This window comes from Muntiacus reevesi, chromosome 9 (genome assembly GCF_963930625.1).
Source record: "Muntiacus reevesi chromosome 9, mMunRee1.1, whole genome shotgun sequence".
NCBI lineage: Eukaryota > Metazoa > Chordata > Mammalia > Artiodactyla > Cervidae > Muntiacus > Muntiacus reevesi.
In genome coordinates this window covers 1580962-1595413 of record NC_089257.1, presented here as the reverse complement: position 1 = coordinate 1595413, position 14452 = coordinate 1580962, and the positions used below count along the sequence as shown (strand labels likewise).

Genomic DNA, 14452 nt, shown 5'->3' with positions numbered 1-14452 from the left:
TTAAAATCTTTCTGTTTACTCTTATAATAGATTACTGCCAACATACTTCTCAGCTATTTTGTCAAAGATGTGTAGGATTCAATCAGAATATTTTGAAAATATAAACTCTCACCCACATTCCCAGGATATCAACATACTTAATCAGTTCAGTGAAAGTAAGTCAAGCTTTTGACCAATCACTTGCAGTGAAATCTTTCCTTTTCCCAACACATTATAGAAACAGACTCAGCCTCAACTCAAGTCACCTATGTAACTCATCACAGCCAGGAAAGAACAAAGAGCTGTGCATGGTTTCACTTATCCCTGATAAAATTTATCCTAAAAATTTATGTTGTTAAAATTTGGTAAACCACAGGAAAAGCAAATATCCTGTGAATATAGTCACTCTCTTCTAATGAATCTTCTGTATGTGTTCACCAGCTTTCAAGATGGTTTGTACCAGAAAAGGTGACCGAAGTAGATATTGGTTGGAGATTTTCACTAGGGAGACATAGCTTATGAAAACTTTTCCCAAATCTTACCTGCTTAGGACATGGTCATTTGCCAGACTCTGCAGAGTACAAAGTCAGGTTAAGAAAGCCAAGAATGTTGCTGGATAAAGAAGGACAATGTAAGAAAGAGAAGACTAAAAGTGACATTTGAACCAACACTACCTGTACCTGCAGTGGGGAATCTCTGATGTCTGTTTCATCCAAGCTCTGATCTCCAGACCCCCAAATTATTCAAAATAATAGTGGAGAGCTAATTAAAGCATTTCAAATGCCCAGTGGAATGCTACTTAAGGACTTTTTCATATCATTATGGCATGACCAGATGGGCTTTTGTTACACAGAAATAATGAATCAAAGCTACATATTGAAGTGGAATTCAAATTCATCATTATTTTACAACCACTCTCAGCATGCATAAATTTAAAGGGTGCTTGGGATGGATAAAGTTGGGAAACAAAGGCAAGCGTTTTTCAGCTTAGGAAAGGCCCCTGGAATTCAGTGAGTTCTTAGTTACATCCAGCACTCAGTTAACCTTCACAATGTGTTACGCTTCACAGGCATCATCTCATTTGAGTCTCAGTGATGTTATTATCCCTATTTTACCAGTGAAAAAGAGAAGGCAACAGAATTCAAAATAATATCCTTGGGAAACTGCAGAACTAGATCTCAACAGTTGTCTCTCACTACAGAGTGAGACCTGAAATTTTAAGTTAGAGATTATCCTTGTCACTGAAGGTCAGAGAATTTGGGTGAGGAGAAAGAGAACCTGAGGGTGAGCTTAGGAGGAGGTCATGGACCTACGGGAGGGGGAAGAATTCAAGAAAGAAAGCAACAGGACTAAAAACCTTTCTCTGTGAAGGTCCTCCTAGAAGAATCACATAGCTATAGATATAGCACAAAATCCACTCTTCTCTATATATCTTGCTTTCTCACCTTGACCCAGATCCCCCAGAAAGACAGAGTTCTTGCCAAAGATTGAAATCGTCTATTTCTATCTCCCCAAAATTTTCAGGTGGGTCTTATTGCAGTCAAAGATGGAAACTTTTGTCCATGAGTTGGCGGTTCACTGACAGACAGAGAGAATTCTACACAGGGGAATACCCTTAAATGTGTTAATAACAGCAGAGTTGAAAGAGAAAAGACAATTAGGGAAAGAAAACTCTCCAGGCACTTACTCTCTGGGGTCATGGTTGTCACGGAGTTCTTGTTCCTGCTAATTTCATGCTCGATTGTACTCTGTCCCTTCTGGATCCATTCCCCACTTCTCCATAGTCCAATTATGATCTTATGGTTTTAACTTTTCTTTTAATGACCTTGGAGTCATTAGAGCTGGAGATCCCTGGACCTAGGGATTATCCAGTTCAATGTATTCAATTTCCAGGTGAGGACCTGAAACCAGTGCAGCTAAGTGATTTGCTCAAGATATCATAGCCAGTTGGTAAAATTGCATGGAAAAAAGCAAACATGTGGACTTTCTGTTTACAAAGCATTTTATTTTAGATATATTCATGCATATATTTTTTTCAATTGCCTTAACTGAAACAATCACCAGAGCAGCCCTGTGAGGCAGTCAAGATGTCATTTTCTATGCATAAGTGAGGAAATCAAAGCAACAAGGAACACAAAAAATTAGTAGATGACAAGGCCACAAATTATTGTGGTTACAACCATGAGCATTGGTATCAGCAAGTCTGAGTCATATCATCGTTTCCACTTGAGGATTTCATAATCTTCAGCAAATTAACCTCACTAAGCCTCAGATTTGTCACCCCAGTGTTATCATGGAGCTGACAATAGTAGCTATTACATAGAATAGCTCTTCATGTGTATGTGTGCTTACTCACACAAGATTTTTTTTAAAGCAAGATAAATTATACAAAGATAAGAAAAGCGATAGAAAAATTAATAAAAATCAAATATAATTCTTAGAGGGATAGCAAAGTGACAAAGCTTTAGCTAGACTGAGAAAAAGAGAAATTAACCCTGAACTTAACCCTAAATGAAACTATCAAGTCATGTCATGTAGGGCCACCCAAGACTGACAGGTCATGGTGGAGAGGTCTGACAGAATGTGGTCCGCTGGAGAAGAGAATGGCAAACCACTTCAGTACTCTTGCCTTGAGAAAACCATGAACAACATGAAAAGGCAAAAAGATAGGAAACTGAAAGATGAACTCCCCAGGTCGGTAGGTACCAATATGCTACTAGACACAAGTGGAGAAATAACTCCAGAAAGAATGAAGGGATGGAGCCAAAGCAAAAACAGCATCTAGTTGTGGATGTAACTAGTGATGGAAATAAAGTCCAATGCTATAGAGAACAGTGTTGCATAGGAACCTGGAATGTTAGGTCCATGAATCAATGGAAACTGGAAGTGATCAAACAAGAGATGGCAAGAGTGAACATCGACATTTTAGGAATCAGTGAACTAAGATGGACTGAGATGGCTGAATTGAACTCAGATGACCATTGTATCTACTACTGTGGGCAGGAATCCCTTAGTAAAAACAGAGAAGCCATCATGTCAACAAAAGAGTCCAAAATGCAGTTCTTGGATGCAATTTCAAAAATGATAGAATGATCTCTGTTCATTTCCAAGGCAAACCTTTCAATATCACAGTAATCTAAGTCTATGCCCCAATCAGTAATGCTGAAGAAACTAAAGCTGAAGGATTCTATGCAGACATACAAGAACTTCTAGAACTAACACCCAAAAAAGATGTCTTTTCCATTATAGTGAAATGGAATGCAAAAGTAAGAAGTCAAGAAATACGTGGAGTAATGGGCAAATTTGGCCTTGGAATACAGAATGAAGCAGGGCAAAGACTAATAGCGTTTAGCCAAGAGAACACACGGGCCATAGCAAACACCCTTTTCCAACAAGACAAGAGAGGACTCTACACATGAACCTCACCAGATGGTCAACACCGAAATCAGATTGACTATATTCCTTGCAGTCAAAGATGGAGAAGCTCTATACAGTCAGCACAAACAAGACCAGAGCTGACTGTGGGTCAGATGATGAACTCCTTATTGCCAAATTCAGACTTAAATTGAAGAAAGTAGTGAAAACCACTAAACCATTCAGGTATCACCTAAATCAAATCCTTTATGACTATACAGTGGAAGTAACAAATAGATTCAAAGGATTAGATCTGATAGACAGAGTGCCTGAGAAACAATGGATGGAGGTTCATGACATACAGGAGGCAGGAATCAAGACCATCCCCAGGAAAAAGAAATGCAAAAAGGCAAAATGGTTTTCTGAGGAGGCCTTAAAAATAGCTGAGAATAGAAGAGATGTGAAAGGCAAAGGATAAAAGAAAAGATATACCCACCTGATGCAGAGTTTCAAAGAATAGCAAGGGGAGATAAGAATGACTTCCTCAGTGATCAGTACAAAGAAATAGAGGGAGAAAATAGAATGGGATGACTAGAGATCTCTTCAAGAAAATTAGAGATACCAATGGAACATTTCATGCAAAGATGGACTCAATAAAGAACAGAAATGCTTTGAACCTAATAGAAGCAAAAGATATTAAGAAGAGTTAACAAGAATACATAGAAGAACTATACAAAAAAGATCTTCACAACCTGGATAATCATGATGGTGTTATCACTCACTGAGAGCCAGGCATCCTGGAATGCAAAGCCAAGTGGGTCTTAGGAAGCATCACTATGAATACAGCTAGTGGAGGTGATGGAATTCCAGTTGAACTATTTCAAATGCTAAAAGATGATGCTGTGAAAATGCTGCACTCAATATGCAGCAAATCTGGAAAACTCAGCAGTGGCCACAGGACTGGAAAAAGGTTAGTTTTCATTCCAATCCCAAAGAAAGGCATTGCCAAAAAATGTTCAAACTACCACACAATTGCATTTGTCTCATGCACTGGTAAAGTAATGCTCGAAATTCTCCAAGCCAGGAGAATTCAACAGAAGTTCAACAGATGAACTACTAGATGTTCAAGCTGGTTTTAGAAAAGGCAGACAAACCAGAGATCAAATTGTCAACATCCATTGGATTATCAGAAAAGTAAGAGAGTTTCCAGAAAACATCTACTTCTACTTTATTGACTATGCCAAAGACTTTGACTGTGTGCATCACAACAAACTGTGGAAAATTCTTCAAGTGATGGGAACACCAGACCACCTGACCTGCCTGTTGAGAAATCTGTACCCAAGTCAAGAAACAGTAGTTAGAACCGGATATCGAAGAGACTGGTTCCAAATCAGGAAAGGAGTATCTCAAGGCTGTATTTTGTCACCCTGAATATTTAACTTATATGCAGAACACATTATGAGAAATGCTGGGCTGGATGAAGCACAAGCTGGAATCAAGATTGCCAGGAGAAACATCAATAACCTCAGATATACAGATGACACCAACATTTTGGCAGTAAGTGAAGAACTAAAGAGGCTCTTGATGAAAATGAAAGAGGTGAGTGAAAAACTTGGCTTAAAGCTCAAGATTCAGAAAACCAAGATCATGGCATTCGGTCCCATCACTTCATGGCACATAGATGGGTAAACAGTGACAGACTTTATTTTGGAGGGCTCCAATATCACTGCAGATGGTGACTACAGCCATGAATTAAAAGATGCTTACTGCTTGGAAGAAAAGTTATGACCAACATGGACAGTGTATTGAAAAGCAGAGACATTACTTTGCCAACAAAGGTCTGTCTAGTCAAAGCCTTGGCTTTTCCAGTAGGTATGTCTGGATATGAGAGTTGGATTATGAAGAATTGATGCTTTTGAGCTGTGATATTGGAGCAGACTGTTCAGAGTCCCTTGAACAACAGGGAGATCCAACCAGTCCAACCTAAAGGAAATCAATCCTGAATATTCATTCTTGAAGCTGAAACTCTAATACTCTGACCACCTGATGTGACGAAATGACTCATTTGAAAAGACCCTGCTGCTGGGAAAGATTAAAGGCGGGAAGAGAAGTGGACGACAGAGGATGAGTTGGATGTTTGGCATCACTGACACAATGAGCATGACTTTGAGTACACTTCAGGAGTTGGTGATGGACAGGGAGGCCTGGAGTACTGCAGTCCATGGGATCACAAAGAGTTGGACATGACTGAGACACTGAACTGAACTGAACAGATACATTTGACAAACTCACTGAATTGTAATATTTATTTATTTTTTTGAAATTCATGTATTTGACTATTCTGGATCTTTGTTGCTGCACTTGGGCTTTTTCAGTTGCCGTGAGCGGGGGCTATTCTCTCACTGTGGGGCATAGGCTTCTTACTGCCGGGAGTAATATGTGCTTTATGTCAGTTTCTTGAAGTCTGGGAAATCTGGCAAGTCAACAGTCAGTACCCATCTTGTTCTTATTTTTGAACAGATCACAAGGACCACAAACTTACATCCTCCTACTGAAGATGAAAATTGGCCAGAGTTAAGAACCCTGCCTATCTTAAATCTATTTCCTCTTTTGCACCTTAAGGTTTCCTGGCAAATATCAGCATTAAAGTAACTCTAACCTTTCTATTCCATCCATTGTATTACACCATACAATCACAAGTTTTGGGGACATCAAATGTTGAACACAGAAAAAAGAAAAGTCTTTATACCAGTTTTTCATATTTGTTCTTGGTCTACAGTATGTAATATTTAGTAACTTTATTATGTCCATGAATTCTATAGAATTCTCATCACATCAAACATGTTCAGATGCTTGAAATAGCAGAAATTATTTGGTAGCATGATCACACTGTCTGTGTCCAACAAGGATGGGCTTAGTTGCCTCTGACTCTGCAGTCCCATGCACTGTAGCCGCAGGCTCCTCTGCTCATGTGATTTCTCCAGGCAGGTGTACTGGAGTGGATTGCCACTTCCTACTCCAAGGGATCTTCCTGAAAGGTTGTTGCTGAATCAGGCAAAGACACTGGGGTTCTTGGCCTCCGGAGGAGAAGAATTCAATCCGGGGCCAGATATCAGGCTTGATCGCTCAGAACTTTTGTGTGATAAAGTTGTATTAAAGTACAAAGGAGATAAAGCTTCTGACACAGACATCAGAAGGGCATGGGAAGCGTACCCCTTACTAGTGTCAGCAAAGGAGTTTTATACTCTTCAATGAATCCAAAGAATGTCTGGAGGCTGTAAAGAACTCACCAGACCTACTCTTATAATTTACATTTTAAGATAATGGGATTACGCAAAAGGTTTGATCCAGAGACTGTCCTCAGGCAGGATACATCCTTATGAAGACCAGATCTATTCCCATAATTTATGTTTTAAGATAACAAAATTAGTCAGAGGGTTTAATCCAGAGATTGTGCTCAGGCAGGATACATTTTTGTTATATAATCCTAAGAAATGTAGAGGAAAAAAAGTAAAAAGCTTGTCTTTTCTTCCTCCTTGAGTATTCCAGACCTCTCTCTCCTTGTGAACCCCTAGACTTCTCATCAACCTACCTAGGAAATGACTCTCTCATCCCCAACTCAGGGATCAAATCTGTGTCTCTTGAATTTCCTACAGGGCAGATAGATTCTTTATCACTAGCACCACCTGGGAAGCCTGCCATCTTAGGGTGAATTTTCCAAATTTGATGGGAGAGAGAGATTTGAGTCCTACAATATTAGAAATCTCTATTGATTGTGACATTGATTTTTAATATCATCCCCATCAGAAATCCCCTTTGTACACTAGAGGCAAGAAATTACATCATGAAACTTGTCAGTAAATAGCACAGAAGGGAACACATGCTTCATTCCATTCCTCTTTATGATTCAAGCCACCTCCACCTTCTATAGATTACAGTGGTGGAGCCTAGGATATATTCCCAAGCTTATTGGGTAACTGTCCCTGAGAAGGACTTATACAAACATAGGTTATGTCATACTGGTCTTCCGAGGAGGTACAATCAGGCCGACGAAGTGAAGTGAAGTAAAGTGAAAGTCATTCAATCACGTCCACCTCTTTGTGACCCCATGTACAGTCCATGGAATTCTCCAGGCCAAAGTACTGGAATGGGTAGCTATTCCTTTCTTCAGGGGATCTTCCCAACCCAGGGATCGAGCCCAGGTTTACCGCATTGCCGTCGGACTGTTCACCAGCTGAGCCATCAAGGAAGTCCAAGCAGGCCAATAGTATACCTTGTCTCTGCGTACATTGTCATCAGAAACACAGAACAAACCTTGGCCACCATCACATCTGGATTTCAATGCGTCAGGATATTTGGGAGACAAGGTTCATGCACTCCTGAGGTCTGTGGCAACTATCTCTCCTTCAGGGTCAGAAGCCCGAGGTTGACAGGGCTCCCTCTCAGAAGCAAAAGAGAATAGCAAGGTTCTAAACTTTAACATTTCATAAATCTTATAGATATATTAATAAATGTTTGAGGCCACTCCTCAAGGAGGATGAAAACTTTGAATCTCCAGGATGTAAAGACATCGTGTTCATGTGGCAACAGTCACCTGTTGGTCCATATTGGCATATTGCGTATCAAATTGAGACATCTTTGTCAAAGGCGCTAGGAATTTTATAATCCTTTCGTGTGAATATTATTGAGGGCATAGGGGAAAAAGAGACATTACTTTGCCAACAAAGGTCTGTCTGGTCAAGGCTATGGTTTTTCCAGTGGTCATGTATGGATGTGAGAGATGGACTATAAAGAAAGCTGAGCACTGAAAAATTGATGCTTTTGAACTGTGATATTGGAGAAGACTCTTGAGAGTCCCTTGGACTGCAAGGAGATCCTATCAGTCCATCCTAAAGGAGATCTGTCCTGGGTGTTCATTGAACGGACTGATGCTGAAGCTGAAACTCCAATGCTTTGGCCAACTCATGCGAAGAGTTGACTCATTTGAAAAGACCCTGATGCTGGTAGGGATTGGGGGCAGGAGGAGAAGGGGACGACAGAGGATGAGATGGCTGGATGGCATCACCGACTCAATGGGCATGAGTTTGAGTGAACTCCGGGAGTTGGTGATGGACAGGGAGGCCTGGCGTGGTGCGATTCATCAGGTTGCAAAGAGTCAGACACGACTGAGTGACTGAACTGACTGGCTGAAGGTGATTCTAAAAAGACAAATCCATCAGAAATCTCAGTCTATGGCCTCAGCGACACCCTCTCTTCTTTTGCAACCTCTTCAATGCATCTTTGATTTCTTTGTTTCTCAGACTGTAAATCAAAGGATTCAGCATGGGAATCATCACCGTGTAGAAGACCGATGCAAATCTGTCAAAGCTGGAGAAACCACCGGAGCTGGAGCTCAGATAGACAAATATCCCTGAGGTATAGAAGAGGCTCACTGTGATCAGGTGGGAAGCACAGGTGTTGAAAGCTTTGGATCTGCCTTTCATGGAAGTGATCTTCAGGATGGAGATGACAATGTAGACATAGGATATCATGATAACATAAACATTTATTATCTCAAAGATCATTGTCAATAAAGCAGTAAAGAGTTGTGCAGAGAATGTGTCAGTGCAGGACAGAACTAACAGCTGGGGCATGTCACAGAAGTGGTTGATGACATTAGGCCCATAGAACTGGAACTGCAGCATGAAACACAAAAGGAATATAGAAGCAGAGAGTCCAGCCATGTAGGATCCCAGCACCATCCGACCGCAGAGAGCGGGCGACATGATTGAGGAATAGAGGAGTGGGTTACAAATGGCAGCATATCGGTCATAAGCCATGGCGGTCATGAGGCAAGACTCACTCAGCCCCATGGTTGAGAATACGAAATTCTGAATCACACAGTCCACATAGGTGATAATTTTCTGATCCCGGAATAAGTCATAAAGCATCTTGGGGGCTGTGACAGTCACATAGCAGATATCCATGAAGGACAGGTTACTGAGGAAGAAGTACATGGGCCTGTGGAGGTGGGAGTCCTTTCTTATTAAGATGAGGAGGGACAGGTTCCAAGTCAGGGTCATAATGTATATCACTAGGAATACGACAAAGAGCACTTCTAAGATTCTGGGAAAATCTGAGAATCCCAACAGTATAAAATAAGTGATCTCTGTGATATTTTCTCTCCTAATCATTGATTTGATGCTCCTAAAATCAGAAGAGAGACAAGAGGATGCATTGCTGATTCAGGTGAGATGGTAGCACTACAAATCTCATATTTCCCCCCTATTGACCCCTGGAAAAGGGGAAATGCTTAACTGTCCTGGGGAAAGACCTCGGTCTTTCATCTCAACTTGTCAAGAAGTAATGTCTCAGTGTTTCAGGTTCTCAGTTATCTCATGAGGTAGGTCTCATGAAAATTAAAAGACATATTGAAAAGGCTGGAAAGCCACTACAATATTGTAAAGTAATTAGCCTCCAATTAAAATAAGTAAATTAATTTTTTAAAATTCAAATTAAAAAAATCTTTGAAAAGAAACAACAGAAATCCTGTGGTTACTATATATAAATAAGTGCTCATAGATTAAAATAATGGTTTTCTAAGAGACTGCTGATAAATCAATATATAACTGCAGCTTTATAATAACGAAGCATAAGTGCCTCATGCAGTATAAGTTCGAAATAGCTATTCTCTCCCAGAAGGCCATCTGGATAGATTTTTAAGTTTTCTTCTTTTACTCACAAGATAACCTCTAAAACTTTTAAAAATATATTTAACACAGCAGCTTCTAAATAGCTGGAAAATTATATCATGATTTATAAATCTGGTATTTTTGTTGGACCTAGAAGGTATGCTTATTTTCAAAAACGTGATTGAACTTGGAGAGTATTACACTTAGTGAAATAAGCCAGATAGAGAAAGACAAATGCTATATGATATCACTTACATGTGGAATCTAAAAAATAAAACAAATGAATGAAAATAATAAAAAGAGAATAACAGTTTCAAAGAACAAACTGATAGTTATCAGATGGGAAGAGAGTGGGGGCAAGACAAAGGCAGGGAATTAAGAGGTACAAACTACTATTTATAAAATAAATCAGCTACCAGATACATCGTACAGTGTATAGAATACAACCAATATTCTAATAATCATGAACTGAGTATAACCTTCATAGAGATATAGGCCTTCTTTAAGAAAAAGGAAAAACCTAATGTACCACCTAAAAGAATTAGTAATAGAATAATAAAGCGTAAAGTCAGCAGAAGGAATGAAATAATAAACATCACATAAGAAATAGTAAAAAACAAGAAAGAAAGAAAAGAAAAAGAAAAGAAAATAATAAAGCCTAAAGTCAGCAGAAGGAATGGAATAGTAAAGATCACAAAAGAACTAGTAAAAAAAAAAGAGAGAGAGAAGAAATGCAGTAAATCCCTTATATATAAACTTTCAAGTTGCAGACATTCAAAGATGCAAACATGCATTTGTATGTCGGATCAGGCAAGTTAGTTCAAGTCTCTGGCATACACTGTCACACGTTTTCATCTTCTACAAGTTGGCTTTTGTGTACTTTACTATAAAATACTGTATAGGGTACAGTAGTATAATATCTTTGTTTTAAGCCCTCAACGTCTGAAAGCAAGCATAGAACCAGCAGTAATGTAACTGGTAGTCTATGGTACTTTTCAACTTACTATACTGTAAGATTAAAAATGTTTTTGTGTTTGTGTTTGTCTTTTATGTATTATTTGCATGAAAAGTGTTATAAACCTCTAAAAGTACCATACTACATACTGGATTATGTCAGTTGGGTACCTAGGCTAATTTTGCTGGATTTATAAGCCAATCGGACATGCAATGCCCTCTTCGTGTGGAACTCATTCGTGTGTTTATTGTCCAGTCACTCAGGCGTATACTGGGGACTAGTTATAAAAACCAATCCCACAGATATATTAAAAAAAAATCATAAGCAAATACTGTGAAGTTATACACCAACAAATTGGACAGCTTAGAAGAAATAAAAATTTTGAGAAACGTATAACCTGCCAAGACTGATTCAAAAAGAAATAGACAATCTGAGCAAACTGATTACTAGTAGTAAAATTGAATTTGTAAGAAAACTCCCACCAAAAGCCCCAGAACAGATAGCATCATAGGGGAATTCTATCAAACATATAAAGAAGAACTAATAACAATATTTCTTAAACTGTTACAATTGGTTAAGATTGTAATTCAATTCAATTACAATTGAATTGGGGAGAACACTCTCAAATTCATCCTACAAGGTCACTATTACCCAGAAGCTCACAGGCGAACACTACCAAAAAAAAAAAAAAAAAAAAAAAAAAAAAAAAATACAGACCAATACCTTGGATGAAAAAGGATGCAAAAATTCTCAACAAAAATTAACAAACTGAATCCAACAATTTATGAAAGAATCAAACACCATGAACAAGTTGGATTTATTACAGGGTCACAAGAATAGCTTAACATACACAAATCAATCAATGTAACATACCATATTAAGAAAAGAATGGTTAAAAATCACACGATCCTCTCAACAGATGCAGAAAAAGCATTTGACAAAATATAGCATCTATTCATGATTTTAAAAATACTCTTATCAAACAGAGATCAAACTGCCAGCATTCACTGTATCACAGGAAAAAAGCAAGAGAATTCCAGAAAAACATCTACTTCTCCTTCATTGACTACACCAAAGCCTTTGACTGTGTAAACACAACAAACTGTGGAAAATTCTTAAAGAGATGGGAATACCAGACCACCTTACCTGCTACCTAAGAAACCTGTCTGCAGGTCAAGAAGAAACAGTTAGAACTGGACATGGAACATGGACTGGTTCAAAATTAAAATAGAAGTACATCAAGGCTGTATTTTGTCACCCTGCTTATTTAACTTATATGCAGAGTACATCATGCAAAATGCAAGGCTGGATGAAGCACAAGCTGGAATCAACATTGCCAGGAGAAATATCAATAACCTCAGATGTGCATATGACACCACCCTTATGGTGGAAAGCTAAGAGGAACTGAAGAGTCTGTTGAAAGTGAAAGAGGAGAGTGAAAAAGCTGGCATAAAACTCAGCATTCAAAAAACTAAGATCATGGCATGCAGTGCCGTCACTTCATGGCAAGTAGATGAGGAAACAATGGAAACAATGAGAGACTTTATTTTCTTGGGTTCCAAAATCACTGCAGATGGTAACTGCAGCCATGAAATTAAAAGACACTTGCTCCTTGAAAGAAAAGCTATGACAAACCTAGACAGCATGCGAAAAAGTAGAGACATTGCTGATAAAGGTGCGTCTAGTCAAAACTATGGTTTTTCTAGTGGTCATGTATGGATATGAGAATCAGATCGTAAAGAAGGTTGAACACCGAAGAATTGATGTCATGGAACTGTGGTATTGGAGAAGACTCTTGAGAGTCCCTTGGACTGCAAGAAGATCCAACCAGTACATCATAAAGGAAATCAAGCCTGAATATTTATTGGAAGGACTGATGCTGAAGCTGAAGCTCCAATATTTTGGCCACCTGATGTGAAGAGCTGACACTAGAAAAGACCCTGATGCTGGGAAAGATTGAAGGCAGAAGGAGAAGGGGACAACAGAGGATGAGATGGTTGGATGGCATCACTGAATCAATGGCATTGAGTTCGAGGAGGCTCCACGAGATGGTGAAGGACAGGGAAGCTCGGCGTGCTGCAGTTCATGGGGTCGGAAAGAGTCGGACGAGACTGCATGACTGAACAACAACTCATCAAACAGCGTATAGAGGGAATGGACCTCAACATAACAAAGAACATTTCACTGAAAAGGAAAGAATGCTCCCAAAGTCACTCTATGAGGTCACTATCAACCTGTTACCAAGACTAGACAAAGACACTACAGTAAAGAAAATTACAAGCCAATAGCTTTGATGAAAATGGATGCAAAAACCCTCAACAAAATATTAGCAAACTGAATCCAACAACATATAAAATGGATGATATACTACAATCAAGTTGGAGTCATCCCCAGGTCACAAGGATGGTTCAACGTACACAAATCAACCAATGTGATACACCATATTTACAAAAGAAAAGACAAAAACCGCACTATCTCAATAGATGCAGAAAAAGAATTTGATAAAATTCAACATCATAAACACCATTCAGCATGATAAAAACTCTCACCAAAATGGATATAGAGGGAACATATCTCAGCATAGTACCACTTATGACAAATCCACAGCCAATATAACACTTAACAGTGAAAAACTGAAACCGTCTGGAACAAGACAAGAATCCCAAGTCTATTCAATATGGTATTGGAAGTCCTAGCCATGGAAATCAGAAAATAAAAGTAAATAAATAAAAATGGACCCAAACTGGAAGGGAACATGTAAAACTGACATTGCATGCAAATAATTTAAAACTCTATGCAGAAACCCCTAAAGACTCTACACAAAACTTAATAAAACTAATAAATGAATTCAGTAAGGTAGCAGGATACAAGATCATATACAAATATCTTTTACATTTCTTTAAACAAAAAATGAAATATAATAAAGAGAAAGTAAAAAAGAAACAATTCCATTTAAGTCATGTAAAAAAAAAAGATATACCTAACCAACGATGTGAAAGACACATACACTGAAAAGTATAAAAAATAACAAAGCAGTATTGCAACAAATTCAATAAAGTCTCAAATAAAATAAAATAAAATAAAAAATTAACAAAGGAAACTGAAAATAAGGCAAAGGAAATAGAAAATGATACTAAGATATCCCATGCTATTGAATTGGGAGAATTAATATCTTTAAAATAGCCATTCTACCCAAGGCAATCTACAGATTTAATGTGATCCCTATCAAAATACCTGTGACTTTTTTCACAGAATTAAAACACATAATCCTAAAGTTAATAGGCAACGACAAAAGGCCCAGAATTGCCAGAGTAGTTCTAAGGAAAAGAACAAAGCTGGAGGCATAACTCCCCCAGACTTCAGACAATACTGTGAAGTTATGGCAATCAAAATAGACTGGTTCTGGCAAAACACCGACACGTGGATCAATGGAGCAGAATCGAGAGCCAACCCACGCACAGTCAGTCAGTCTGCAACAGAGGAGGCAAGGGTA

General features: G+C 38.6%; 1 protein-coding gene across 1 annotated transcript; it reads right to left on the bottom strand.

The window, feature by feature from the left end:
* Positions 1-8570: 8570 nt before the first annotated feature.
* Positions 8571-9509, bottom strand: LOC136174549 (olfactory receptor 5AN1-like). Its single transcript, XM_065944723.1, has one exon. The coding sequence runs from the start codon at positions 9504-9506 to the stop codon at positions 8571-8573; it is 936 nt and encodes a 311-aa protein (XP_065800795.1). The 5' UTR covers positions 9507-9509.
* Positions 9510-14452: the final 4943 nt, after the last annotated feature.

Bases quoted from the DNA above. Each gene is read 5' to 3' on its own strand.
- LOC136174549 (XM_065944723.1), bottom strand. From the start codon at position 9,506: ATGATTAGGAGAGAAAATATCACAGAGATCACTTATTTTATACTGTTG.